The sequence below is a fragment of the Antechinus flavipes genome, chromosome 2 (assembly GCF_016432865.1).
Source record: "Antechinus flavipes isolate AdamAnt ecotype Samford, QLD, Australia chromosome 2, AdamAnt_v2, whole genome shotgun sequence".
In the NCBI taxonomy this organism is placed as follows: domain Eukaryota; kingdom Metazoa; phylum Chordata; class Mammalia; order Dasyuromorphia; family Dasyuridae; genus Antechinus; species Antechinus flavipes.
This window is the reverse complement of record NC_067399.1, coordinates 353,211,653-353,238,335: the sequence shown is the minus strand read 5'-3', so window position 1 is coordinate 353,238,335 and position 26,683 is coordinate 353,211,653. Positions and strand designations below refer to the sequence as shown.

The following is a 26,683-nucleotide window of genomic DNA, read 5'->3' as shown; positions in this document are numbered from 1 at the left end:
AATAATCCTCAGATTATCTTGTAATGTTCTCTTTGGTTTGGTTTTCTTGGGGTCTCTGGGGGTCTTGGGAACAGCCTTCATTTTAGTTTAATAATCTCCATGAGAATAGCTAACCAAAGGTTAAAGTCCAAATCCTTTATTGTTTCTTTCAAAGTCTTGTCTCCTTTCCTGGGGCCCGGTTAGCTTTCTTATGGTCCAGATTCTTTATTATCTTCTTCCTGGGGCTGGGCAGCTTTCTGGAAAGCCTTTCAGACCCACCTTGGTCTCAGTGGAGAAATGTAGGAGGAGTGCCTGCCACCAGGATGGTGTGAGATGAGTCCAAGGGCTTGTGCTCCAACCTTCAGTCTTCTGTCCACTTGTCTTCTCTAATTCTGTCTCTCTCTCCTTGGTTTTGAGAGCTTGACCTCCCACCCCGAGTCCTTTGTCTTCTCTGCCTCTGTCTCTGAGGGCTTTCTGAGTCCTAGCTTATATGCTCTACACTTGAGTATAAACCAATCATTTGATTATCACTAGGAAACCATTATTTGTTGTAAGATTAAATCAATCATACTGAACCATGATAAACTAGATATCTATTGTCTCATCAATTCCACTCAGTACCTAGTAAGCATCCTTATTTCAAGTTCAGAGTTCTGGCCCATAACATTATTTCTCCTAGATCTAGTTTCCAGGTCTGTTGTTTTTCCAAGTAGCTATTTAATATTTTTTCCTATTTTTTCTTTCTTTCTTTTTTTTCTTTTGGTTTTGCTTGACTGATCCTTGATGTCTCAACGAATTGTTCATTTCTATTTGCTCAGTTTTGATTTTTATTGAGTTATTTTCTTCATTAACTTGTGTTACTTCTTTTTATATGTCCAATTGAGTTTTTAAATGAGTTGTTTTGCTCTATGGGATTTTTTTCCATTTCATTAATTTTTTTTAATGAGTTATTTCTTTTTCCAATTCACAAATTCTACTTTCCTGGGAGTTCTTTATCTTTTCTAATTCACAAATCCTACTTTCTTGGGAGTTCTTTATCTTTTCCAATTCACTAATTCTGTTTCCCTGAAAATTCCCTGTTTCCTTTAGCTTTTCCATTTCACATTTCAGGAAGTTGTTTTCTTTTTTCACTTTATCAAATCTTTCTTTTAGTGAGTTATTTGCCTTTTCCACACTCTTTTGCAGAGCTTCTCTTTTTTTTTACCCATTTTTCTTCTAGCTTTCTTTTAAGATCTTTTCTAATTTCTTCTAGGAAAGCTGGGAACCAGATTATATCCCTCTTTGGGATTTTATCTGGAGATTGTTATTAGTTTCCTCAGAGTTGGAAATCTGCTCTCTTTCTATATAGAAGTCATTTATAGTTAGAGTTTGCTTGGCTTTTTTGCTCATTTAAAAAAAAGCCCTTAGGGTCTGCCTTCAGGGCAAGGAGGTTCCCAGCTTCCTCTACAGAACACGGATAAATAGATGGACAGTAGCTGTCCTGCCAACTGGCTTTGACAAGGGAACTAAAGCTGTGGAAGTTTTACTGCTCTGGACAGATCCGCTGTGCAGAACAGTGGCTGCCCTGGGACCAGCAGCTGAGCAGAGGAAGTGTCACTGCCTTGGGCAGAGCCCCAAGCTGTGGACTGCAGCTGCACTGTGATCCATGCTGACTCACTCCCTGTGCTGGGTGGATGTGGCCAAGTCCTGTTAAATTCTGGCATTTTGGAGTACACACTGCCTTTAGTTTTTGTGTAGCTTCTCTGCTGATCTACTGCTTTGCAACCAAAGCAGAGCACCTAATCCATGGTAGAGTCCTCCCTGCAAATTCTCCATTTGTGGAGACTGCTCTCCTCCCCCTTTCCCCACCCCCGGTCTGCTCAGCCTCCGTGTTCTGCCTCCCTGCCTGCACTGGCCTCCTCCCACTTGATCCCTTTTTTGGAGATCTTCCAAGTTATCTTCAGCTGGTAATTTGTTGTACTCCCAATATTTGTGGATTTTACCAGTCAAGCACTATTTTTAAGGCTGAATTAGGTAATCAGTAAGTGAGAGTAGAAGGAAGCTTAGAATGAAGTGTGTGTCCTCTCTGCCATCTTGGCTCTGCCCCCCTCCCTCCCATTTTAATTATAAAAGCCTTCATCATTCACTTTTTTTTTGCTGACTTTGTGATTTTTTTCTTTCTATAAACTCAAAATTCATTCTGGATAAAAGAGAATAAACAAGATTGTAAATTTAAACATATTTACCAGAGAAAAAGGAGAACATATTCCATTTATAATATTTCTCACATCCACCCTGCCTCTCTGCTCACATTGTCATCACTCAGTCCTCTTTATGTTTTACCTAGATTATGGAATTGGTTTATTTATTAAGCCCTCTTCAAACAGCTGTTAAAGTAATCTTCTTAATTCATATCTCACCCTTTCACTTTTTTATTAAAAACCATCAGTGTCTCCACATTGTTTACAGAATAAAAATCAAATCTTTTATCCTATCCTTTAAAATCCTTTGTAATTTGGTCAGTCAAAAAAGAAGCTGAAGCCAGAAGTAGAACCTATGTCTCCTGATTCTCAAGCCAGTGTTCTTTCCATCATTGGCTCCTATTTGTCAGTGACTATCACAAAAACAACTCATTTCTTTTCAATCCAGAATGTTAGAAGGGGATGACTTCTGAGGGCACCTATTACTAGACAGTGAACAAATAGTAACAACTGCTATTATTCTTTCCTTGCCAAAGTTACCTTTTGGTGAGGAGCTCTGACCTTATCAAGGCTTATCTGAGAAGCAAGCAAATCCTTTCTGGCCTTATCTATTTGGCTTCTTCCTTTCAAGGTCTTTGTTTCTCTCACACAGATTCAGATTCTTCTCTTCTTCCCACTAATCCTGTTTTCCTGTTACCTCTAATTGCTTCCATATGCTTATACAGGCTCACACTATAAAAACCTATAAGAGAGTCTGCTGGAAGCACACTAACTTCTCCTCTTCAGAAATTTAAAATTTAATTATCTGAGTAAAATTCAATAAGGATTGATTAGGCTCTTACTACATACAATGCACTGTATTAGGTACTAGGGAATAAAAAGACAACACAAAAAAAGATGCCCTGCCCTCAAGAAGCTTATATTCTACTGGAGAAAAGGTACAATATTTAAACAAGCAATATATAAACTGAGGAGGCTCACAGAATGAATAGCCAAGGAGATAAGCAAAGGATTCCTTTATGAGATAGCACCCAAATAATATCTTGAAAAGAAGCTAAAAAGTTTATGGGAGGATGCATTCCAGGTATAGGCAACTGCCTATACAGAGGTGGAGGTGTAAAATGGAATGCTGAATTCTGGAAAAATTAAATAGGCCAGTTTGGATAGAAGAGAGAGGAGAGAGATGATGATGAAATAAGTCTGAAGAAAATAGCTTGTGAAGGGTTTTAGATGGCATATTGGGAAATTTGCATATTATTCTATTAGCTCTATTAGAGAGCTAATAGAAAATGCCTAAATTTTTTTTGGTAGATCACATGGTCAAACTTATGCTTTAGGAAAATTGTTGTGTTGGGGTTTAGGGAAAGAAAGAAACTAGGAGGAGATCCCTAGGAGGCTATAGTAATAATCCAGTGAAGAAGTGATAAAAGAAGCTGTATGAGTAGGATCAAAGAAATTTCATCCTAAGAAATATCATCTGATGTTTTGGAAATAAAAATCAAAAGATTTGAAATCTGAATGGATATAGAGGTAAATTATGAGGGAAATTGAAGAATAAAGTATTATTCCTCAGAATTATGTATCTGAAGCTCAGGAAAGATGTTTTCAAATCAAATATTTGATTTTTCCTTGGTCTTCTTTCTTTGTCTCTTATTATTGCAATGACTTTTGTCATCGGCAGTCATTCCTATGACTTCTCTATTCTCTAATGGAATATAAATTCCAGGAACTCCCCAAACTCAACACATACATAATTAAACTCTTTTCCTCCCAAACTCCCTCCTCTTTATGATTTTTTTTTCCTATACCCCAAACTGTTATTTAGTCTCTCTTGTTTACAAAAAAGAGAATTCTCTGTTCTTCACTTTTTATATTGTTGTTCACTAGTGTCTTAAGTTTTTATGACCATATTTTGGGAGTTTTCTTGTCAAAGACACTGGAAGAGTTTGCCATTTCATTCTCTAGCTCATTTTATAGATGAAGAAATTGAGAAACAGGGACCTAGGGTCATACAACTGATAAGTAAATAGCTAAGTCTTGAACTTAGGAAAAAAAAGGATACTTTCTAACTTCAGATCTGGCACTTTATCCACTCTGTTATTAAATCTCTTTTTTGTTGTTCTTATCCAGTTGTTTGTCAGTTGTTTTTAGTTTCTCTTATACAGTTGCCAATTTTATCAATTCTACCACTGCAAAATCTAACATCTGTTTTGCCTATTCCCTCAACCATCCTCTATTACCATGAACCAGAAGTAATGTTAAAAAAAAATTAATAATAAATCTTTCCACTTCCACTCCTGATATTTTGTAATCTATTCTTTACACCATTGCTAGAATATTGAAATCCTTTTTTTAAAAAACCTTCGATGTCTGTGCCTGGCATTTAAGGCCTTTCACAATCTAGCCTAATGGGGCTTTTCTAAGACCTCCAGGCAGTAAGTAACTTGGATCAGTGAGGTTTAGGAGAAGTTGATAAGTGTAGATAGACATACATTTCACAGAGTTCTTAGGTTTCTGTTTCTTTTATTCTTAAGGAGGCTTCCCTTTTGAGTACTGCTGCAATTAAAGGGCACTTCCTTTCTCTTTCCCGTCCCTCCTTCCCTCACAGTCTTCCAATTTCCCTCCCAAGTCATTGCGGAGGAAACCTTGATGAATTCTAAAGTGCCAAATCCTAGCCTTTCACTGCTGTGGCCCAGGTTTGATTCCTGGTCAGGGAACCAAATGATTAGATCTAGATATGGGGTACCTAAATGAAATTAGGGTTTGAGGTCTAGAGGCAGATTTGGGATACAGGGAGTCAAATAAAGTTCCCCTGCAACCCTGCTGGATTCGGTGCAAGGATATGTAGTTAAATGAAGTTTAGTAGAGGCACGAGAGTCCCCAATAAAGGAATTTATTGTCCCAAAAAGCTAGATTGATAAAAGAGGCTTATTATTGGGTTTGGAAGTAAGGTTAAAGTATAGTTAGGAAATCGGGGAAGGTAGAGATAAGAGGACACTGGAAACAGGATTCCAGTGGACAGAGGGTCCTTGGGGTGCAGCATGTTTCGACCCTCTGTAAAGAGAAGCTTCCAGCTTAACTCTTTTATAATGAGAGATTTAGCTAAAGGGCCTGTGGGTGAAGTCCCAAATTGGCTCAGATCCGGGTGGGACTGGGACAGGCCTGGATCTTCTATTAGAATTCAAAGGGACCAGGATTTGTGAATCAAAAGATCCTGGATTGATAATGCATCAACTAGGAGGGATTGGGAAGCAGAAAGAAAGGAATAAGTCAGTTCTTAAAGGGGCTACACCTGCATCATTAGCAAATAAGAGAAATAATGGTTTTCCTATTTTGAGCAATTTTTATGATAGATTCTAGATCATAAAGAGCCTAGGCAGTCTGAAATAGGAGAGAGATCAGGTAATTGAATGAGGTAACAGGTTAAGAGCATGTGATTGGAGTGCCACTCTATGGCCAAATAATATAAAACACTCCTTTGTTTAGTAAAATTCGTAATAGCTCATTTTTTTTCTGTACATAAAGGTGGGGAATCTTGAAAATGGTTACTATTATCAGTCAATTAAGAACATTGATTAAGGAGAGTAGGTGGTGCAGTGAATAGAGCATCAGTCCTAAAGTCAGGAGAACCTGAGTTCAAATTTGGTCTTAGACACAACACTTCCTAGCTGTGTAACCTTGGGCAAATCACTTATTAACCCCAATTGCCCCAGCAACAAAACAAAACAAATAAAAAAACTAGTCCTTAATTTGAACTAACTCAATTGAAAGGAATGGAAGCCATTGGTTAAAATGAAATGACCAGGCAAAAGAAGTGGTTTGGGATTAATTGACATTCATTCGTACTGTTGGGACTTGGATAAAATCTCTGGTTGTCTGATTAATTCTAATTAGAATTCAATCCAGTAATAGAAAGTTTAATTTCAAATTCAAATTCCCTTTGAAAGGGAAGATTGTTTATTTCTTCTTCCTTCTTGACCAAGAGATGACCTTATGAATTGCCAAATATTAGAAAATTTTAGACTTCTCATATCCTAGCAGTGTTCCCAGGGAAAAAACATAGCTTCTACATTAGTTAGCAAAAACAAATTCAAGACCCTTAGAAAAGACAATTTCATAACTACTAGTGTTATGTCACAGTTTCCTTGTGTAATTCCAGAGAAACTGAGGCAAGATAGAAATTAGAGTTTTTAATGTTTTATTTGAAAGGGAGAGATTTACTGAGACCAAATGGATCTATGGTTTGGTCCCAGAGCTGAATGAGACTATCATCTCCAAAAATCTAGAATTGTCAGATACAAAGATTCTTTTATAGGGTAACAAGATGTAATGGGGGTGGCCCCTGGGATAGGGATGACATAATGGAGGGAGGTACTGGAGAAGAGGAGAGACATTTAATATTCTAATTAATTGGGATGGGGAGAGGCACCTGATATTCTAATGATGTTTAAGATATAAGACTTTTATCCTATGAAACATTCTAATGATTAAGAGGGAAGGGTTATAGCCTGAGGCAGAGTAACTGAGATAGGACAATTAGGGAACTGGGTCAGGATGTTAAAAGGAGACTGTGGCACAACACTTGAACTGTTCTACCTCAGTTTCCCTGCATTAGTTTCTCTGAATTATAATATCTCAATTTCCCTGAGTTAGTATGCAATCCTCCCCCTTTTTTTCTGTCTCTTTGGGCTGTACTAGCCAAAAACATTCCAAAAGACTATCTCAGATAGTTAATTGACATCTTTACTTCTATTTTTTTCAGACATCCTGTCATCTAGTTAGCCAGACACTTCCTTACCTCCCAGTTAGTAAGAATTTATAGTTCTTAGCCCCAACCTGTCAGAACCAAATTTATGGTCCATCCCTGAAAATTCCCCCTCTTTGCCTTCTGCCTTTGTTTCTCTTTTCACTAGAGTCCTATTTAAAAAAACCTTGGAGTCTCACATTCACTTCTGGATACTCTGAGATGAGAGTCTGATCCAGTAAATCAATTAAGTTTTCCAATAAATAAAATATTAAAAACTCTTTCATCTCTATCTTGTCTCAGTTTCTCCACCATTGCACTAGAAATTCAGCATAAAGTTGCTCCCTGTTCAGGGGATCTTCATAAATACCTTATAAAGGGGAAAAAAAGGATTTTCAGAAACCAAGTTACTCCTTCTCCATGAGCAATGCTCTAAGCTTAAAATTCTCTTTCCTTTCAATATACTTGTGCATGAATGGGGGAAACATTTGTACAAATTATTTACACAATACTAACTTAGTAAATTTCTGTTTCTGCAATGTGACAATATAGGAGAGAGATCAGGCAGATGAACTGAGAAAAAAAGGAAAGAGGCTCTATATTCTATTTAGAACAATTTTCTTTATGGTGAAAAAGGATTGGAAATTACAGGGATATTTGTCAATTTAGCAAATGATTGAACAATTGTGGTATATAATTGTAATGGAATATTATGGTGATGTAAATTGGGTCCCCTTTAATCTGTGGGGAAGGGTGGGAAAGGAACTTTTGGGGGAAGGGTGATTCAGGTTCTCAAACCCTCCAGACCTCTGGGAAAGGCCACATCCACTCATGAGGGTAAAATGATAAGTAATCTCATTCAATTGGAAATCTTGGCCAAACTGCTCCCCAGCTCCAGACCAGGACAAACCAAATAAAACCGAAGGCCTGTCAAATCTACCTTTGCTAATTCCTAATAGGAATTTGCCTGCTAAGAAAATTGTTTTCTTAGCATCAATAAACCCATTCTTTGCCATAAACCTATACCTGTATTCATTGGGGTTTGTGAATTCTTTCACAAAGCCTGCCATGGACCAAGGGGAATCCCATTACTGTTAGGGGATCCCTCTCAACCTCACACCTCACACAATTCTCACACCTCAATAATGGGGCTATGAGAAAGGATGAGCAGATTGATTTTAGAAAAACATGGGTTTGGATGAAATAATAAAGAGCAAAATGAGTAGAACCAAGAGAATGCTGTATACAGTGATAGTAATAGTTTTAATGAGTGACTAAGTCATTTTGACTATTAGAAATACCCAAATTAGCTATAAAGGAACTATGAAAAAAAAAGCTATTTACATTCACAGAAAGAACTGATCAAAGAAGTATGTACAGAATGATTTTACACATATGTACATATTTGTGTTTAATGGTTAGGGAAGGAGATTAGGAAAAAATAAATGATAATTATCATATACTTAAAGAAGTTGTACATACTAGATTTGCAGTTTTTGCAGTTTGATGTTCGATCATATTTTTTTATTTTACTATCTTATAGAAATGTTTGTTTTATTTGCTAAATTAAAAATGAAAAGCAAAATTTTAAAAAATCTGACTCATTAATTTATGTCAATAGATATAATCCCAGTGAGGCAGTCACACTCATGAGCTAAAGTACTACAAAACTATCTTTCCAAACCGTCAGTTATTCCTGGAAGAGAAGTAGCCAGCTGTTTTGGGGTGGTTTTTTTTTTTTTTTTCTTTTTAGTAGAAAAATGGAGAATGATTCAGGTGTGAATGGCCTCCCCTAGTATCCTCTACTCATACTATCCATCATAATGGCAACATCTTATCTTTCTATCCTTATTGCATATTATTCCTCATATATACTCTGTAGTCTAGCCAAACTGGACTGCTCTATAGTCCCTTACCACTCCCTGTAATCTTTTACAAAGGTATGGGCCTTTGCTTATGCCGTTTTCTCTTTCTTCTTTAACTACTGAATTCCTATACATCTTAAATCCTTAAAGCCCACACTTAAAGCCCAACTCAAATGTATATAGTCCCCCCTAAATCTTCCCTAGATGTCACATAACACTTTGATCAACAATTCAGATACATTTATGTATAGTTGTCTAAACTTTGTATCTCTCTCAATGCCTAGAGTAATAATTCTGCAAGCAAAAGGCACTTAATAAATGTATACTGGATGAACTAGTGGATGAACTTGTGAGAGAGACCAAGGAGAAATGATTTGGTAGCTAGGAAATCCTAGAGAAAACTATGTCACATTAGACAGAGATTAGGAATAGTTAGTAATGTCATGTGTTGCAGAAAGATCTAGAAAGATTAGAAAGAGAAAAAGTCACTGGATTTAGCAATAAAAGATCACAGATGACATGGGAAAGAATAATCAGTCAGTGGAGTAAAAAGTGACATTTCAAAAAGGTGAGGTTTGAGGAGCAAGTGATTTAGGAAGGGATTAAGATATAACTGCATAAAGAGAAATTATAGTCTAAAAAGTTTTTAACATTTGTAATGATTAGTTAAAGGAAATGTGATCACTAGATCATGTTGTTTTTAAATAACATCAGGGGAAAAAGTTTGATATATTAAAAATAAATTCATAGTAGTTCAACAAAATTTTAACTGTTTTAAGTACCAAACCCTTAATACCTTATGATAAGTTTCTGCTCGACAGAGATAGCTTTGAATACACAAAGGATCAACTTGAATAGCCTCTGTAAACTTCTGAATTGCTTCAAAGTACTTGTCCATATGCAATAGGAATATGATGCCAATATTTATATAAGCAAAAATTATGCTTCTAAAAAAAAGAAATACAAAAATTTATAAATTTGATTATTAATGGTATCTGTTATGCCAACTTGTCTACATAATCCTATATGCAATTTTTTTCATATTTAATAACAAAATATTGTTTTAAATGTTTTAAAGTTTTGAAAAGTACATTAACATGACAAAATTCTATTTCAGTCAAAGGAATGAAAGAGCCCTTTCTAATATCACTAAAACTCTATTTTAATCATTGCTATTTTAATGTGAATTAAGAAACAACCACAAGAGTAGTTCATGTACCCTTAGTAGGAGCTCAAAATGCTCTTTCCCTTAAATTACTGTCATCAGAAACAGAAAAAATAAGAAATGTGTCAAGATTTATACATAAAGGAAAAATTTAGGACCATAAAAGATATAGGGAAAATTATAAAATGTAAAATAGATAATTTTGATTATATAAAAATAAAGATTCCACACAAACAAAACCAATGCTACTAAAATTATAAAGAAAACAGAAAACTGGGAGGATATTATACATACACACACACACACACACACACACACAATATATATATATAGAGAGAGAGAGAGAGAGAGACAGAGAGAGAGAGAGAGAGTGAGAGAGAAAACTAATGATGAAGCATACTATCCAGAGAAAGAACTGATATTGTTTGAATACAGACTAAATCATGCTATTTCTTATTTTCTTTTTTTTTTATTTGAGTCTTGTACAAAATGACTAATATGGAAATGTTTTGTATAATTGCATATGTATTTTTTTAATTGAGTGAGGGAGAGAAAAAAAGGAGGAATAGAATTTTGAACTAAAAACTTTAAATTGAAATATTTAAAAATTGGTGGTGGGAGAGGGGGAAAGAAATATAACAAAATAGTGACAAATTGGGAGTATTCCAAATTCTCACAGTCAGCTCTGGACTTTTATTGTTATTGATTCCCAATTACTAGGAAATCTTTGCTTCTGTAGAGATATCTTATTCCTACAATGAACTTCCAAAGCTTTCTTGGAAATCAATATGTATTTTCTTTTAACTGTAACTAATATAAAAATAGTAAAAATTAAATACCGTATAAGAACATGGATATATAGCATATACTAAGAGTTTAAAAAAAAAAAAAAGACTGCTTATCCATCACTACTCAATTTAGTCTTGCATTGCAAACATAATGTCTTTCCTTTCATATGGCAAGAGAAGAACTTATAGGATTGGAGACTGTGCCTTAAAAATAACTTTTAAAATAGACTTTAACTTGCTTTTTTACCCTTATAAATATGAGTTATTACTTTCATTTCAGGCGTTAGATATCACCTAGTTCAAAATTTTTATTTTAAAAATAAAGGAACTCTTTAACTCTGTTAATAAACCCTAGGATCCCAAAACTATTACTGTAGCTTTTTTTTTTCTTTTGTCCTCTATAGAATCACTCTTAATAAAAATCGTGATGGCACTTGACAATAAATCATGAAATTCTACTCATCAGAATCAAAATTTATCTTAATTATCCTTCACAATTACTCTTCTGATACCATTACTAGTACAAGCTATAATACATTCTAAAATCCTTCTTTCTAAGGAATATTTTATAAGAATTGAAATGATTTGTTTTACTAAATTAGGCATTTCTGCAACCTGATTCCCTACTATTTCATTTTAACTCAACTTTATAACATCTAATATCCCTGAATTTTTATAGAGACTGTCCTCCTCTTTCCCCCTTTTCTTTTCTGAACTGTAACAGAAGAGATACTTTAAAACACAATGGCAAAGTAGTTTCATCACATAATTCAAACTATTGGTATTCATCCAACCTAGTATTTTTTTCTTTGACATTAACACCAAGGGATATTTTGTGATAAAACATGGTAATTATTTTTAACTGTAGTCAAACTCAAAAATATTATAATCTGAAAATCTTTTTTAATAACATTTACAACCAATGCAACCTTCAAAATATATTAAATTTAAAATGTGAAAGTTAAGGGTATCTTATTTTTACAGATATTATCATAATCTAGTCATTTTATAACTGCCTCTTTTCTTTTCCTAGTGTTTAATTATCTTTGGTAAATATAAAACAAAACAGTCATACTTATTTATTCCATTTTCACTTAATTTTACATAAAAAGGGAAAAGACCTGTCTAGATCAAGTACACTTTCAAAATCAGCAACTGCCAATCCCCAACGACTCATTTCTGCATATAAGATGCCACGATGTAGAAAAGCAGGAAGATTGTCAATAGTATCATTGATGAGTACTGAAAAAGAAAAACATGTATTTTGCTTATTTAAATTCTAATAATTGGGTCAACTAGATGGTGCAGTTAACAGAGAGTTCTGAAGTCAAAAGGATCTGAGTTCATTAGTACTAGCTATGACACCCTGGGCAAGTCACTTTACCCCATTGCCTCTAAAAAAAAAAAAAAAGCAAAAAAAAATTCTAAATAATTGTATTTGAATGACATTTTGCTTTAAGCATTTTTATAATCTTTTAACACATCCCAATTTATACTATCCAAAATAATTTTTAAAAATATGTTATTTAGCAAGAAAGAAAATAAAGATAACCGTTGTGCCACAGTTCCCTTTTAATGTCCTGACCCAGTTTCCCTAATTGTCTGCCTCAGTTACTCTGCCTCAGGCTATAACCTTTCCCTCTTAATCATTAGAATGTTTGATAGGATAGAGGTCTTATATCTTAGACATCATTAGAATATCAGGAGCCTCTCCCCATCTCCAGTACCTCCCTTCATTATGTCCTCCCCATCCTAGGTGCCTTCCCCAATTAGATCATCCCCATCCCAGGTGCCTCCCCCATTATGTCATTGCTCTTGTTATCTTATAAAATAATCTTTGAATCCAACATTCATGGCTGGATTCTTGGAAATGATAGTCTTGTTCAACTCTGGGACCAAACCATGGATCCATTTGGTCCCAGTAAGTCTCTCCCTTTCATAACTCTCTAATCTCTATCTTGCCTCTGGCAATTACAGTAACAACTAGAAATAGCAAGAAAGGTCTGAGCCGGTGATTTCACAATTATAAGGAATTCCCAGCATTGAAATGCCTTCTACTGATGCAAATTAGCAACAGTGCTAGAAATAATGTGTCAAGGGCAAGATTTGAACCCAGGGTATCTTGATTCTACTCTAAGACAAGTATATAGCTATCAATGAATTATTTCTAGTTTTTATGTAATCATTGAGTTAAATGCCCTCTTTTACAGATGAAAAAATAAGCTATTGCTGTTCATGGCTGAACATGTCTCAACATTTTAAAGTCAGGGATTAATACCCAGCATCTCCTCATCCATGGGCCATGAGAAATTTATTCGAAGTTTTCTGTGAATTGGGTAACTCTTTAAATAATTTTTCATAAGCTCTCCCCAGTATATTTACTTTGACTAGCCAGAGACATATTGAGTTCAAAGTAAAGGCATTTTATAAAACAGAATAGTAATAAAAATCACAACAAAATATTCTCTGCATTAATCCCAAGCCTGTTATTTCCTAAATACCTACATCATCAATAGGAATATGCATGTGGGAAACAATATAACAAAGGTAGCCATGTAGAAAATATTTGTACTCAAAGTACACATATGAGGGGAGCCTGAAACTGAAGAGGGGGGGCCCTGGAACTCTTTGAAACTCCTTCAATGAGAAAGTCTCCTTGAATTCTTGCCTCTGTAAAAAAGATCCTGCCCTGAGGGAAAAGATAAGCAGCTTCATTCTGTTATCATTCTATTATCCTGAGAGACTGGTACCACCCCCATTGATAACACTCATTACTGATTATTTCCCATTCAATTGAAAATTTCTCTATTCAAATCTAAGATTCTGCCAGATTTCAATCGTCCCTAGCTCGAGGATCTGTACCATCCAACAAATCTCTTCACAAAACCTCCTGATAGAATTAGGGGCTTTTATCCACTAAGAGAATTTTTTTCTTAATGAAATAAGGAATAAACTTTTCTATTCTTTGCCATAGATAACTTGGGTTCATGAATTTGTCAGGTGGACTCAACTCTCTTTTCCCGTCTCCTGGTCTTTTCTTTCTTTTCCTCTTTGTCTAAGCTCAGATTTACACCTCATCAAAGGTATCTCATGACTCTAATGCTGCAAACTGTGGTGAGAACTTTTCTTTTTATACTCATTGTATCTATTTGTATAAACTTAAGCAAGAATGGAATAAATAGTAAGATTATTTCATAATAGGTCTAAATTAAATAGAGTTAGTGTTGGAAGAAGGTTATGTCTTCAGAGTTTTGTGCCTGTATAGACAATATCTTGCCTCAGTAAAAAAGGAAATTAGAACTCCTCATCTCTCTTTTTTTTCTGTTAAATTTTTTTTTTGGTAATTTTGCAACATTTATTTCAATTGACTTGTAGTGGTTGATCCTTGATACTTGACTGCTTGTTTCTGGATTTTTTTTTTTTTTTAATGTGGGATTTCAGGATTTTAGCTAGAAAATTCCCAGGTCTCTTCCTTTTGCTTTTCTTTTCAGGAAGTAATTTGTGGATTCTTTCCTTACTTTGTCCTCTGATTCTAATAAATCTGAATGAGATGAGGTTAGAGATCTTTCAGGACAGTTGAGAAAATTGAGTAAGCAGTTTGAGGCCTAAAGGTCTTTGAGCATTGACTCAAGGACATACTTAAGTCCCTTTCCTGCCTCATGACATCATTTTCTCCCTATTTCGATTGAATATGAGCAACTATGTACTTATTGGTCAGTTCAATTTCTTGGTAGTTCTTGTGTTTAGAATGTAAGATTCTCAGCCAATGAGAATGATGGTCAGTGATGGGAGGGGTATTTGCATTAGGGACTGGCATCTAAGCTGTCCTAAAAAGGTGCCTCCTCCTTTTTACTGTTTACTCCATGGGAGGGATGTCTGATTCTTTTGAGAACATACAATAAACTTTTGCTTTGCTCCTAGAAATATCTTCAAAGCTTTTTATTAAATGGTGACCACTCACCCTCTTGAGCCACACAGATCTGAGCAGTTTTCATTTGTTATTTGTTGACATATAATGTTCAGGCATAAAAAATATTTTCATGGAATCTAATAAGCACAAAGATTATATTTTCAATGGGAAGAACAACTAGCACAAGTTAATTGAAATGAATGCTGCAAAACTATTAAAAAAAACAAACAAACCCAGCTTTATCAGAAAGATATAGAAGACAATTCCTTCCATTCCTTTGCAAAAAAGGGGGTATCCAGAAGTGAAAAGCATTGCATGTATTGTCAGATTCTTTTCAAGCTATAAGTTTTGCTAATTTTCTGTTACTTTTTTCTTAAGTGTTTTTCTTTTTGGTTATAAAGTATGTCTCTCTAAAGAGACCATGGGGTCAAATACACAGAGAAATTTAGAAAACATAAAATCAAAAGATATCAGTAAAAATCTATTTTAAAAAATCATATGGGGGCAGCTAGATAGAGCACCAGCCCTGAACTCAGGAGTACCTGAGTTGAAATTTGGCCTCAGACATTTAACACCTCTTAGTTGTGTGACCCTGAGCTTAACCCCAATTGCCTCAGCAGCAAAAATTTAAAAAAAAAAAATCATATGAACTCTACTTGAAGACATGATGCACAAATGTTTAATTAAAACAAACCCTGAGTGATATAATGCAGAAAATGATACAAAACAGTCCAGAATTCTGAAACAGAAACAATAAAGCATTGAGTGAGGGAAGCCACAAAAATTTCCCTTGTTAATAGATTCCTTTTAAAAACAAGTGGGATCAATATTGAAAAATTATCCATGTACATGTTTTGAAAATAAAAAGCTTAAAAAAAAAAAACCAGACAAATAAGTCAGAAAGCTTGTTCTATAGGCTAAAAAAAAGTACAGGGGGAACATCAAATGACTAAAAGAATCCAAGAGTTAAAAAAATTGAGGGAAGCAGAATTAAAAGAATTCAAAGGGCATAGAATACTTGAAATCATACTCTATGAAGTAAATATTTCCCTCTTATCCTCCCCCCTGAAGTGAATCCTATCTTTTAGGGGAAGTAGTAAAGGAGTGGTAAGTTTTACAAATTGGGCAAAAAAAAGAAGGTAATGCACTTCTACCAAATCCACATATAAACCACAAAGAGACAATAATTCCTTTAACTTCTGAACATAATGGGATGATACAAAGAATAGGATAATAGTAATGGAAAAGAAGAACTAGGGTCTAGGAAGAATAAGATGGTAACTCACGAAGTATAAAGGAAAAGGAGACAAAAATTCTTATAGGAGAGGAAATATATATCTACATTATGAGATAGCAACATTATATAATGGATTTTATATGAGAAGAAGTGAAGGATTTGAATATTAGGAGACCACTTTTATCGTAGCTCTATAAACAATATATCATTTCAGAAAAGAGGACATATGAATTCCTAAGGACTTTCAGCACCTATCTTGACAGGGGGACATAGAACAAGAGGGAATAGCATGGCCTTAGGAATAGATATAAACATAGCCAAAGAAGGTGATAGGAACAGACTTCACAACATGAGACATAGATTGACCTCTATTAATACAACATAATTTATGCTTGAAGCGATCATAAGACAATGAACCCAATAAAGTTATTTAGTATACATACGAAATGGCATAACACTCCAATTAACAAAGGAAAATTTAAGTGAATTGCAAAAAAGACATAGATAATAATTTTTAGAAATATGTTCTGAATGGGAACCTTAAAGAATGTGTGTGTGTGTGTGTGTGTGTGTGGTGTGTGTGTGTGTGTGTGTGTGTGTGTGGAAATGGACCATTTGAAGACAAATTTTGAAAAAGGAGAAATGGCAAATATATAATTTACAAATGTTAACTTAAAAATAATTGCCACAAATGCAAGCAAAATATATAGATCTAAATGGAGACATGATGGCATCTTGAATAATGTATTGGTCAAAGAGCAAATCATGGAAACAATAACCATGTGCAAGGGAATGAGAAAACATACCAAAATTTCTGTGATACAGAATAATTCTTAAGAGGAAAAAGCATGTCTCTAAAGCCAGATAAAAATAGGAAAATGAGGAGGATTACTTATAACAATGTAAAAGGTCTAAAAATCAAAAAATCAATAAACCCAAAACAATTATAAAAAAAAATCTTGAAATTAGAGAACTGGATATGACAATAAGACTAAATCAATAAAGAAAACAAAACCCTCCAAAGTTGATTCTTTAAACTAGTAAAATAAAATAGACATTTAGCTTTACATGATCAAACTACAGAGAAGAAAATAAACTTACTCAAATAAGAAATGAACAGAGCAAAAATTACAATAGTAATGTAATAACAACAAAAGAATTATTGCTACACAATAATATGACAAAAAGCCCTAGCCCAGGCCCTCAATACCCTTTTCTTCCTTGGAAAAAATTCCTAACTGCTTGTTAGGTACATGTTGACTAGAGCACACATACTGGGGACTGTATTCAGACTCCAGCAGTGCTAAAGTTTGTATTCTTTCTGGACTTATTAAGGGATGAGGATAGATAGGACAAAAACAGTACCTGTGGCAGTGTATAGGCCTCAAGAAACAGGATATTGTACTCAGGCTCTACATAAGACAAATAGGCAACCATCTTTTTAGGAACCTCTCCACTCCAAACAGCCAATGCTCTCAAGAAAATCACAATCTTATGGGAGAGATACAAACAACTACACACAGTAGGCCCTGGCAAAGTGGGCAGCCCAAATGGCACAGGAATGAATGGATTGTGGGTTATACCCCAGTAGTAGCTCACAGCAGAAAGTATTTCAATATAGCCCTCACTGGCAGAAAAGTGGACAGCATAAGAAGTCCACTACAGCAAAATAAGGAACGTATACTTTTCAAACCTTGAAGTGCTACATAAATGTGGATTATTAGTGGTGTTATTCCCCAGACATAGCAATCACTTCGGTTGAATTTTTCCTCATTTGTGAAATGAGATTTATATGTTATATTTATTTATCTTTGGGCATCTCTTGATTAGATTTATGCTATCACAAGAATTATGTCTCATCATTCTATCCCTAGACCCAGCATAGTAACTCGTATATGGTAAATACTTGATAAGGCAACTATAGATAGCATAATGGATTGAATACTGTGTCTGGAATCAGAAAATCCTGAGTTCAAATCTGGCCTCAGACACTTACTAACAGGTTACTTACTCCTGTTTGCCCCAGTTGACTCATCTATGAAGTAAGCTAGAGAAAAAAATGGCAAATTACTCCAGTGCCTTTGCCAAAAAAACCCTAAATAGGGTCACAAAGAATTGGAAAATGACTAAACAACTACTAAGATAGTTAATAAATTACTGAATTTGCTGAATTAAATTATTATTACTGTCAAATATAGTTCTTTGATTATAATAGGTGCTTAAAGTTACTTAAGACAAAAACAAAAACCTTTAAAACTACACTAAAATTTTGGGATTCCCTGTTTTTCAAATAAACTTTTTTTTGGGGGGTGGTGGGGGATATCCTACTTAGAGTCAAAGCCCCTGGATTCAAATTCTAGCTTTTATTTGCTTGCTATGTGTGACTTAGAGCCAGTCCCTTCAACTTCAAGTCTCAATATCCTTATCTGTAAAAAGTGAGGGAGTTAGACTAGATAATTTTTAAAGTCTTTTCTAGATCTAAATGTGGTTTTAAAATGATCCTATGGATGAAATCTGAGATTTTTTTTCAATCAAAAATTTCTTCCATTATGAAATTTGAATTGAACTTCTGGTTTTTCTTTACCAAAAAATGAGCCTCTGGCTCCAAAATAGTTTCAAATTTAATTTTGAGTTATCTACTTTTTTATTTCCTTCCCCTAAATATTACTGATCTAGGGAATATGATAAAGTTTCATCTAACTTCTGATCACTTTGTCATTTTGGGAAAAGAGGAGAAGCTCTATCCAAGACTTGATTCCTTTCCCACCTAATACCAGTTCCACAATTAACACATAGAGAATAGTAAGGAAAATCATTTATCAAAATTGTAATAAAACAGAAATCCACAGAATATATGACAAGTAATGCAGAATAAAGAAGCTCTTCCATTGGAAGTTAGGTAACTCAGTTGATGCAAGAGAGAAGGTCCTAGATCTCACTTGAGGGGAAACTTTCCCAAAGACTAGATTTAAAGTAGCAAGGTGGATATAGAGACATGATGGGAGAATGCTGATTCCTTTCATGTATTCCCAGAGTCTTTTTCGTCAGTAATGGACATGAGATTGGTATCTTCCATTTTTTCTCTTAAAGCCAGAAGCCAGGAACATCTGAATGATGATGAGTCTTCCAAAAGAGGACTGGATGAAAACTAAAGCTCTTCACCCTTGTCTACCTTTTTCTTCCCCTTAGGTAGGCAAGAAATGTATCTCCATTAATAATGGAGATAATAAAAATTATCTCCATTAATACTTTCAGAAAGTCCCATGTCACCGGGCTTTAGAACAAGGGTTGCATTGAAGTAAATTTGCATAGTTGTAACAAGTGCCATTAAGGAAGACCCATTTCATAATAATTCTTTGGTTTACATGGGATAGAAGGTATTGTTTTTTAACTTACTAACGTAATATGTATTTGCACTTAGTCTGGGCAGGGCCATGAAGGACAATCCTGATTTGTGTAAGGCAGCTGGCTGTAAAGGGCCTATTAAATCATTTGCATAATCAACTGCAGATGGTGATGAATTTTAATTCTAGCTATATACAAGTTTCTACCTGCTTGAGTTCTATAAATTGATAATCTTGTTTGGCCCCCAAATGGCCCCTAGCAGAAAAAAGGTTCCCCACCCTGGTGTAAGGGGATTAACCTTCTGATTGGCTGAGAGCAAATTCATTCAGGACACTATATACCTGCATGAGGGAGAATGGAATACATTTTAAGATGGCTAATGGGAGCATTCAGGATAGCAAATATGTGGGAAACCAGCCCCAATACTTTCCTTGAATTTCAGTGCTTATAATTTTAAAGACTACTCAAGAACAGATGAAATTTCACTCAATGTGACTATTTTCTCTTTCAGTTTGAACTGAGGTCTTATGTGTTCTTATGTATTTTAATCTGTATAACTTCCCTAGTATTTATTTGTTTGTTGTTAAACTGTTACTTTGATAAAGATTGTAGAAGGCCGGAACTCTGGAAAAGTATACTTGAAACAAGGATACTTTACAAGAGGGTGTTAACTCAGTATGATTAATGAGATGTGGGGGAGTTCTCTAGTTCACATATACTTAATATTTAGTATGGTGATGTAATGGTTCTCTAGTTCACATATACTTAATGTTTAGTATGATGATGTAATGGTTCTCTAGTTCACATATACCTAATATTTAGTATGGTGATGTAATGGTTCTCTAATTCACACATACGTAGTGTGCTGTAATGATGTAATCATACTGAGGTATTTAAGGGCTGAGAGGACTGGAAATAAGAGACATTGCATCATTGACCATCCTCCTGATGGCTCTCCTGCCTCCTGCACTCCTCCACTAAGATCAAGGCTGATCCTGAGATCCTCCAGAGAGCTAGCCTGGACATTACAAAAGATGTGAACTAGCTATTAATGAGATGGTTGTCCCTCCCCATAATTAGCATGTAGTTGAAAGGAACTAAGCTGCTCTTTGAGAGTGATCAAGGAAAGTGATATTGATCCTGACCTAAAATATTATACTCCTAAACTCTAATATTTGAAGTATGGAGGATAGATCATTTTAGCCTAATATCTCTCTTTGAGCCAGGCTCGCCTACTTTCAGATAGAAGCAAGGGCTTATCCACAAGAACCCTCTTTCTTCCAATAAAAGTAGAAATCACAATTCCCTTGGAAAAGGGTAGACTAGATCCCAAATTAAATAAACCACTTCTGATACACTTGAGCCAAGCTCTCTTCATTGTTTGTTGTAGTTGCTGTAGTTAGCAACTGCAAATATCTAGGCTGTGCAATACAGAAAATTATTTTGTGAATAACCATCTAACTGACTTAGTTAAGACAGAAAATTGTAAAATAATTCACAATACCACATAAAGTTTGTGCCTTAAACTTTTAGAACAATAGGAAATTTTTTTTAAATGGAATTATCCTGAAATGAAGTCGTCTGGACCATTTTAAGTTAGTGTCTCCCTAAATGAAAATAAAGAGCTAAACAACAAGAAGAAAAATTTATTCAATTTTTCTCAGATATATTTCATATTTACTATTCAAGTAAAAGTGATGAAATAGTACCTGACACGCTGAAATCCTGAAGAGATCGATTTTGGTTACTCTTTCTCAATATGCAGGCTCTATAATAGAAGGCTAACCAATTATTAGGATCTAAATGAATTGCAGCCGAAAGATCTTCAGTTGCTTCTCTATAGTGGCCTTTTTTAAAAAAAGCTGTACCACGAAATGTCCTAGAGTTGTGGAATAAAAGTTATATTTTAATAAACACATGTATTTATATACATAATCGCCTTTTCACACGATTATGATTACTTTTGCATGTAGAATTTTGTGTTGTTCCTGAATTTTTCTCATGATCTTTTAAAAATTTTGTTATCTTTTGTTTTCACATTGCAATTATTTCTGGATTTACTATTCCCCAAACTCATCCTCCCAGCCATAAAACCAGTTAAGCAAAACCAACACAGTAATTATTTGTGATTAGGTATACAATATTCTGCACTGATAATCCACACTGCTCACTTTCTCCTATACAAAGACAGATACATATACACATCTATCTCTATTTATGAAAGGAGGGGAATGGAGGATTGGAATGGAAGAGTAAGAGAAAGGTCTTTTCCTAGAAGGGAAATGTATATATATGTGCATTTTGTATGTATATATGTGTATATGCACATTTAAGACCCATTCCCTAATAGGCAGAGTTCAAAAGATGTGAACAGACAATTTTTAAAAGAAAAAAAATCTAAGGTATCAACAACCATATAAAAATAATGCTCCAAATCATAACATATACATTTTAGGTATAACATACATATATATGTGTATTTATCTATGTATATAGTAATAATAGATTAATGTTATGATACAGGAGCCACCTGCCAATGGCTGCTGGAGGTCTAACTCAGGTCTGTGTAATGGATATCTTCATATGAAAGAATGATGATGATACAAGGAGACCAATAGGCAGTTGCATTCTTTGCTCTCTCTCCTCTTCCCTCTTGCCTCCAATTTATTTCATTCCCAATCCACAAGGAACATTTGTGTTAATAAAGGCTGCTTTGCAACTCCTTCAAGTGTTATGATTCACGACTGTGGAGGGTCTCGGAGAATTAACCTGCCCTTCACCTAGGCATGGTCCTTAACAATTCCCCATTTTTTTGTTTTATGGAAACACATTTATTTTTTCCCACAGCATGGTTATCTAAGTTCATATGCTAAGGCATCTGAGTCCACATGCTAGGGAGTGCAAATAGCACTACAGCAGGTGTTGAAGCTTGAGAGATGTCATGGAGGCAAACTTTCAAATGGAGAAGAAGACTATAGTCAGAACAAGCATTTTTCATAAGTCTCTCATCGGCCTCCTGGCTCAGTCCTTTGTTGTGTTGTCCCATTTAATTACCTGAACTAAAAAAATCTTACCAGATCTCTTTTCCCTTTCTTTCCCCACAGGTTACTGAAGAAACTCTGGGAGGATCCTACTTACAAACAGCTCTTGAGTGCTGCTGCTAATTTCTTTCTTGTGTTTCTTATGTTCCATGTTTGGGCACCATAATGTAGTGTGCTTTCTAGATCCCCCAAATTGGGGTGCCAAAATATACCGTCTCTCTGGAGACTAGCTCTCTGGAGGATCTCAGGACCAGCCTTGGTCTTAGTGGAGGAGTGAAGGAGGCAGGAGACTCACTAGGATGGTCAAAGATGGAGTGTCCTTATTTCAAGTCTTCTCAACCCTTAAATACTTCGGTATGATTACATCATTACAGCACACTAAGCATGTGCCAACTAGAGAACCATGATATCATCCCATCACATTGAGCAACTGCTAACTATGGTAGCATTACATCACCACAGCACACTGTGCAAGTATAAGCACTCTGCTATTGATATGTAAATGCATCCATCTCTTTACTGTAAGTATCCCTTGCTTTAAGTAGAACACAGGTGGTCATGCCCTCCTTGACTTCTCAGGAAGGGTGAAAACACCAAAGGGAAGTGGGGAGTCAAAGAGTCATTGTCAGCAGGTTCCCTCTGGGTTGAAGGGTCTTATACCTTACCCAGAGTTCCCCACTGTCTGTGGCCCTCTACAAGTTAATAGTGAGATCAATAGATCTATTGCTCTATAAATCAATATAAGCCTTCTGAGATTACTTTCCCCAACCTATATTCACACTACTGGCATTGGATCTCCAGAGGGCTGCAGATACTTTAGGTTCTAAAGATAACCCCAAAGTTAAATCTTTATATTCTTGCTCCTGAACCCCTACCAGTGTGCTTCCCATTAATCATTAACTATTCTCTTTGAGAATTTAACTAAAATGACATAGTAAGAATAAGATAAGGAATAAATTTGTGATTTCATTAGTAAAACTCCCTCTACCAATACAGGTTGGTGACTTCTCTGAAACCTCTAATCTTAAAGAGATGCCAAGAGTTGTCATATTCAATTAGAAAATGATCCTTATAGGTCACATATTTAGAAAACCACAGATTAATATTTATTCCAATCAGTCAATAAACATTGATTAAGCATTTTTTTATAGGTCAGGCACTGTGCCTAAGTTATGGGGATAAAAAAAGAGTCAAAAGATAACTGTTGCCCTTCAAGAGCTCACAATTTAAAGGGGAAAAATTAAAAAAACAAACACACATGTATAGACAAGCTGTTTACAGGATAAGTAGGAATAAGAGGGAACAGCATTAGACTTATTAATAGTTGAGGGAAACTTCTTGTAAAATATTGAATTTTAATTAAAACTTAAAGGAAACCATGTAAACTAGTAGATAGAGAAGAGAAAGAAGAGCATTCCAGGGATGGGAGATAAATGGAGAAAATACTAGAACCAAAAAAATGGAATGTTTTGTTTGGTCAGTGGCAAATTAACATTATTTATATTGTATGGTATTTTTATTTCTTTTCTTAAACAATTTTAAAATCTGGTTTTGGTTGCATTAAGGACCTAGAGTACTAAAAGCTTAAAGTTAAGAGAGCCAATATGTTTCAGAGGTGAAAAGTGAATCCAGGTTTTCATGAATTTGAGGCTAGCTCTCTGTCTCTGCTACATCATGCTGTACAGTTGGCACAAAATATGTGCTCCAAAATCCTGGGATATATCCTCCCCAAATGCATCATAGGAAGAGTGGGATCAAACTTAAAAGTATAATGTAATGAGGTACATATGTAGGTAACATTGTGACAAAGGGATAATTCACTTTGCTTGGTACTAGAACTTCCTTCTCCTTTTATAATCATTCTGCCCTCTTCTGAACGAACTGCTCAGTGGTGCTCTTTGAAATAGCTTCCTTCTTTGGGCAAGCATCTATCCACATCCATTTGTCCCCTATTTATATCTCCTTTCTAATGACTAGATATACTGTTGATGATTGGATGAAGTCTCTTCAATGACATGATTAGTGGCAGTGGAGGAGTCTAACCCCCTCAAATTCACTCTTCCCTTCTTCCATTCCTTTCCTTTATTCCTCCTTCCCTCTCCATTACTACCCTCTGGTATAGGCAAAAGAATCTTCTTTCACAATTCAAGAAATGAGCTCAACTCCCTAAATGATGTATTATTTTTATATATAGGTTCAGGGACATGTCTAATTTTATTAAGACAACCAAATGTTATTTTATTTATAGTGTCAACTTTTGCTGTCTTTTTGCTTTCAATTATAGCCAACTCCCTCCCCAGGACCCTATTTGGGATTTTCTTGGCAAAGATCCTGGAATGGTTTGCCATTTCTTTCTCCAGGTCATCTTATAGATGAGGAAACTGATGTAAACAGAGTGAAATGATTTGCCCCAGATCAAATAGCTAGTGTGTAAGGCCAGATTTGAACTAAGGACAATGAATCTTCCTAATGCCAGGCCTACATTTTATATTACATAACATGAAATTACCATGTCTCTGATCCACCAATTCTTTAGAATTAAATTGCTTATCTATTCAACTAAGAAATTCATTTTTAATTCTCTCTATTCGTATAATTTTCTCTTCTTATTCATTATTCACTAGAGAGCTATCACTTCAAACCTTTCTAAAATTCTATTCAGATTTCTAAATTTTTATATATGTGTATATATGTGTGTATATGGACATTCTTTCCATTTATATTGTTATATATGTTATAGTCATATAACTATATACATAATATATATGTAGTTATATTATTCTCTTGGCTCTTCTTATGTTATTCTCCATCAGTTCAAGTACATCTTTCCATATTTTTCTGCATTTACCACATTTATTTTTATATCCATAAATAATTTCTTTAGCCATTTACTAATCATGGAAATCTGTTTTGTTTCCAATAGTTTATTATTACAAAAAAATGCTTCTTTAAACATTTTGGAGACTCTTCACATAATGCCTTAGTATTTCTTTATTTGTACTCAGGAAGTCAATAAAAAACTATAGTTAGTCTCAACAGAGACAGATTCTATTTTAAAATAATTTCTTAATAATTTAAATCCAAATTCCATATTATTTTCTTTCTTATTCTTCATTGAAAATTTTTATTGAAACTTCATATTTTCTTCTTTCAATTTGATTTTCCTTTGAATAATCTGCAGATTGCTGTTGTTTTTCTGATCTCTGCAGAATCCACACAATTTTTCTTTTCTTGATCAGGTAGTTTTAATTCATTTTCTCTATTCAAATGTAAAATGTAAAGTTTTCATATTGCTTTAGCTTCTCTTTATATTTTTACTCCTCTATGAATTTCTGTTGTTTTATTTCTTTAACACTTTTTAATCAAGGGTATGTATGCTTCTAGCATAGAGGTAGCTAGGTGATTCAGTGGATACAGTGATACAGTGCTGGGTCTGAAATCAGAATGATCTGAGTTCAAATATGGCCTTAGATACTAATTAGCTGTGTGACCCTGGGCAAATCACTTAACCTGTTTTTGCCTTAATCCACTGGAAAAGGAACTGGCAAAACATTCCAATATCTCTTCTGAGAAAACCTGATGGACAATCCTGGCACGCTTCCAGTATATGGGTTGATTAGTAGAGCTAGTCACTCATTTATGACTTGTCTTTGTCCTTATGTGGGTGGCACCTCTTGTTTCCACAACTTTTATCATGATTGACTTTTTAGTTATTACTCTCATCACCCTTTTCTGCACTCATTCCTTGCCAAGGACTTCCTTTACAGGAAAGGGCTAAAAGAACAATGAAGTGCTGAAGCAACTGATCTCAGAAAAGTTAACTTCAATTCTTTACTTCACAGCATACAGGCTCAGCTGTGTCTATGTTTTCTTCAATCTTTATTCACTTGATTTTTTTTTAACTTTCGTGAAATTCTAAAAATATGAATCAATAAAATCTCCTTTTTGTCTGATTCTGAGTCCCTGTCTTGGGAATGTTGTCATAGTTCTAAATCTCCTGAATTCTCTTTGTCCTATTTTTGTTATTTCTATCTCAGTCTCTTTTCTGTTTGTCTCTTTGTCTGTCTGTCTCTTTCTGACACCAGAAGGGTTTATAAGTCTTCTTTCCTATGAGAAGTTCTTTCTTTTCTAGCCTGTGATTATGGACTACACTCTTCACTGCTTTGATTTTCTATCCTTATTTCCAATTCTTCTCCCTTTTCTTTCTGTGTCTGGGTAAAATCATTATTTTCTGCATCTTATGGGACAGGGTGATAGTCAGATTGAGTCTCTGCCATGGTAGGTGAGGAGTCCAATAATCAGAACTTGAAATACAAATTGTAGATATTGCTTACACCTACCCCACCCAAGTGGTCTTTGAATAGATAAGAGGGTTGGGATGTTGAGTGGGAACTGCTATGTATTTAAATTATTTCAAGAGATTTTTATA

General features: G+C 34.8%; 1 protein-coding gene across 1 annotated transcript in view; it reads right to left on the bottom strand.

Annotated features, from left to right (window-relative positions):
- TTC6 (tetratricopeptide repeat domain 6) overlaps positions 1-26,683 on the bottom strand; it is a 288,496-nt gene that overhangs the window by 112,267 nt on the left and 149,546 nt on the right. The window contains exons 17-19 of the mRNA XM_051978083.1: positions 20,923-21,092; positions 11,843-11,963; positions 9,565-9,715 (exon numbers count right to left, since the gene is read on the bottom strand). Coding sequence (XP_051834043.1) covers positions 9,565-9,715; positions 11,843-11,963; positions 20,923-21,092 — 442 coding nt within the window. The remainder of the gene's footprint in view (positions 1-9,564; positions 9,716-11,842; positions 11,964-20,922; positions 21,093-26,683) is intronic.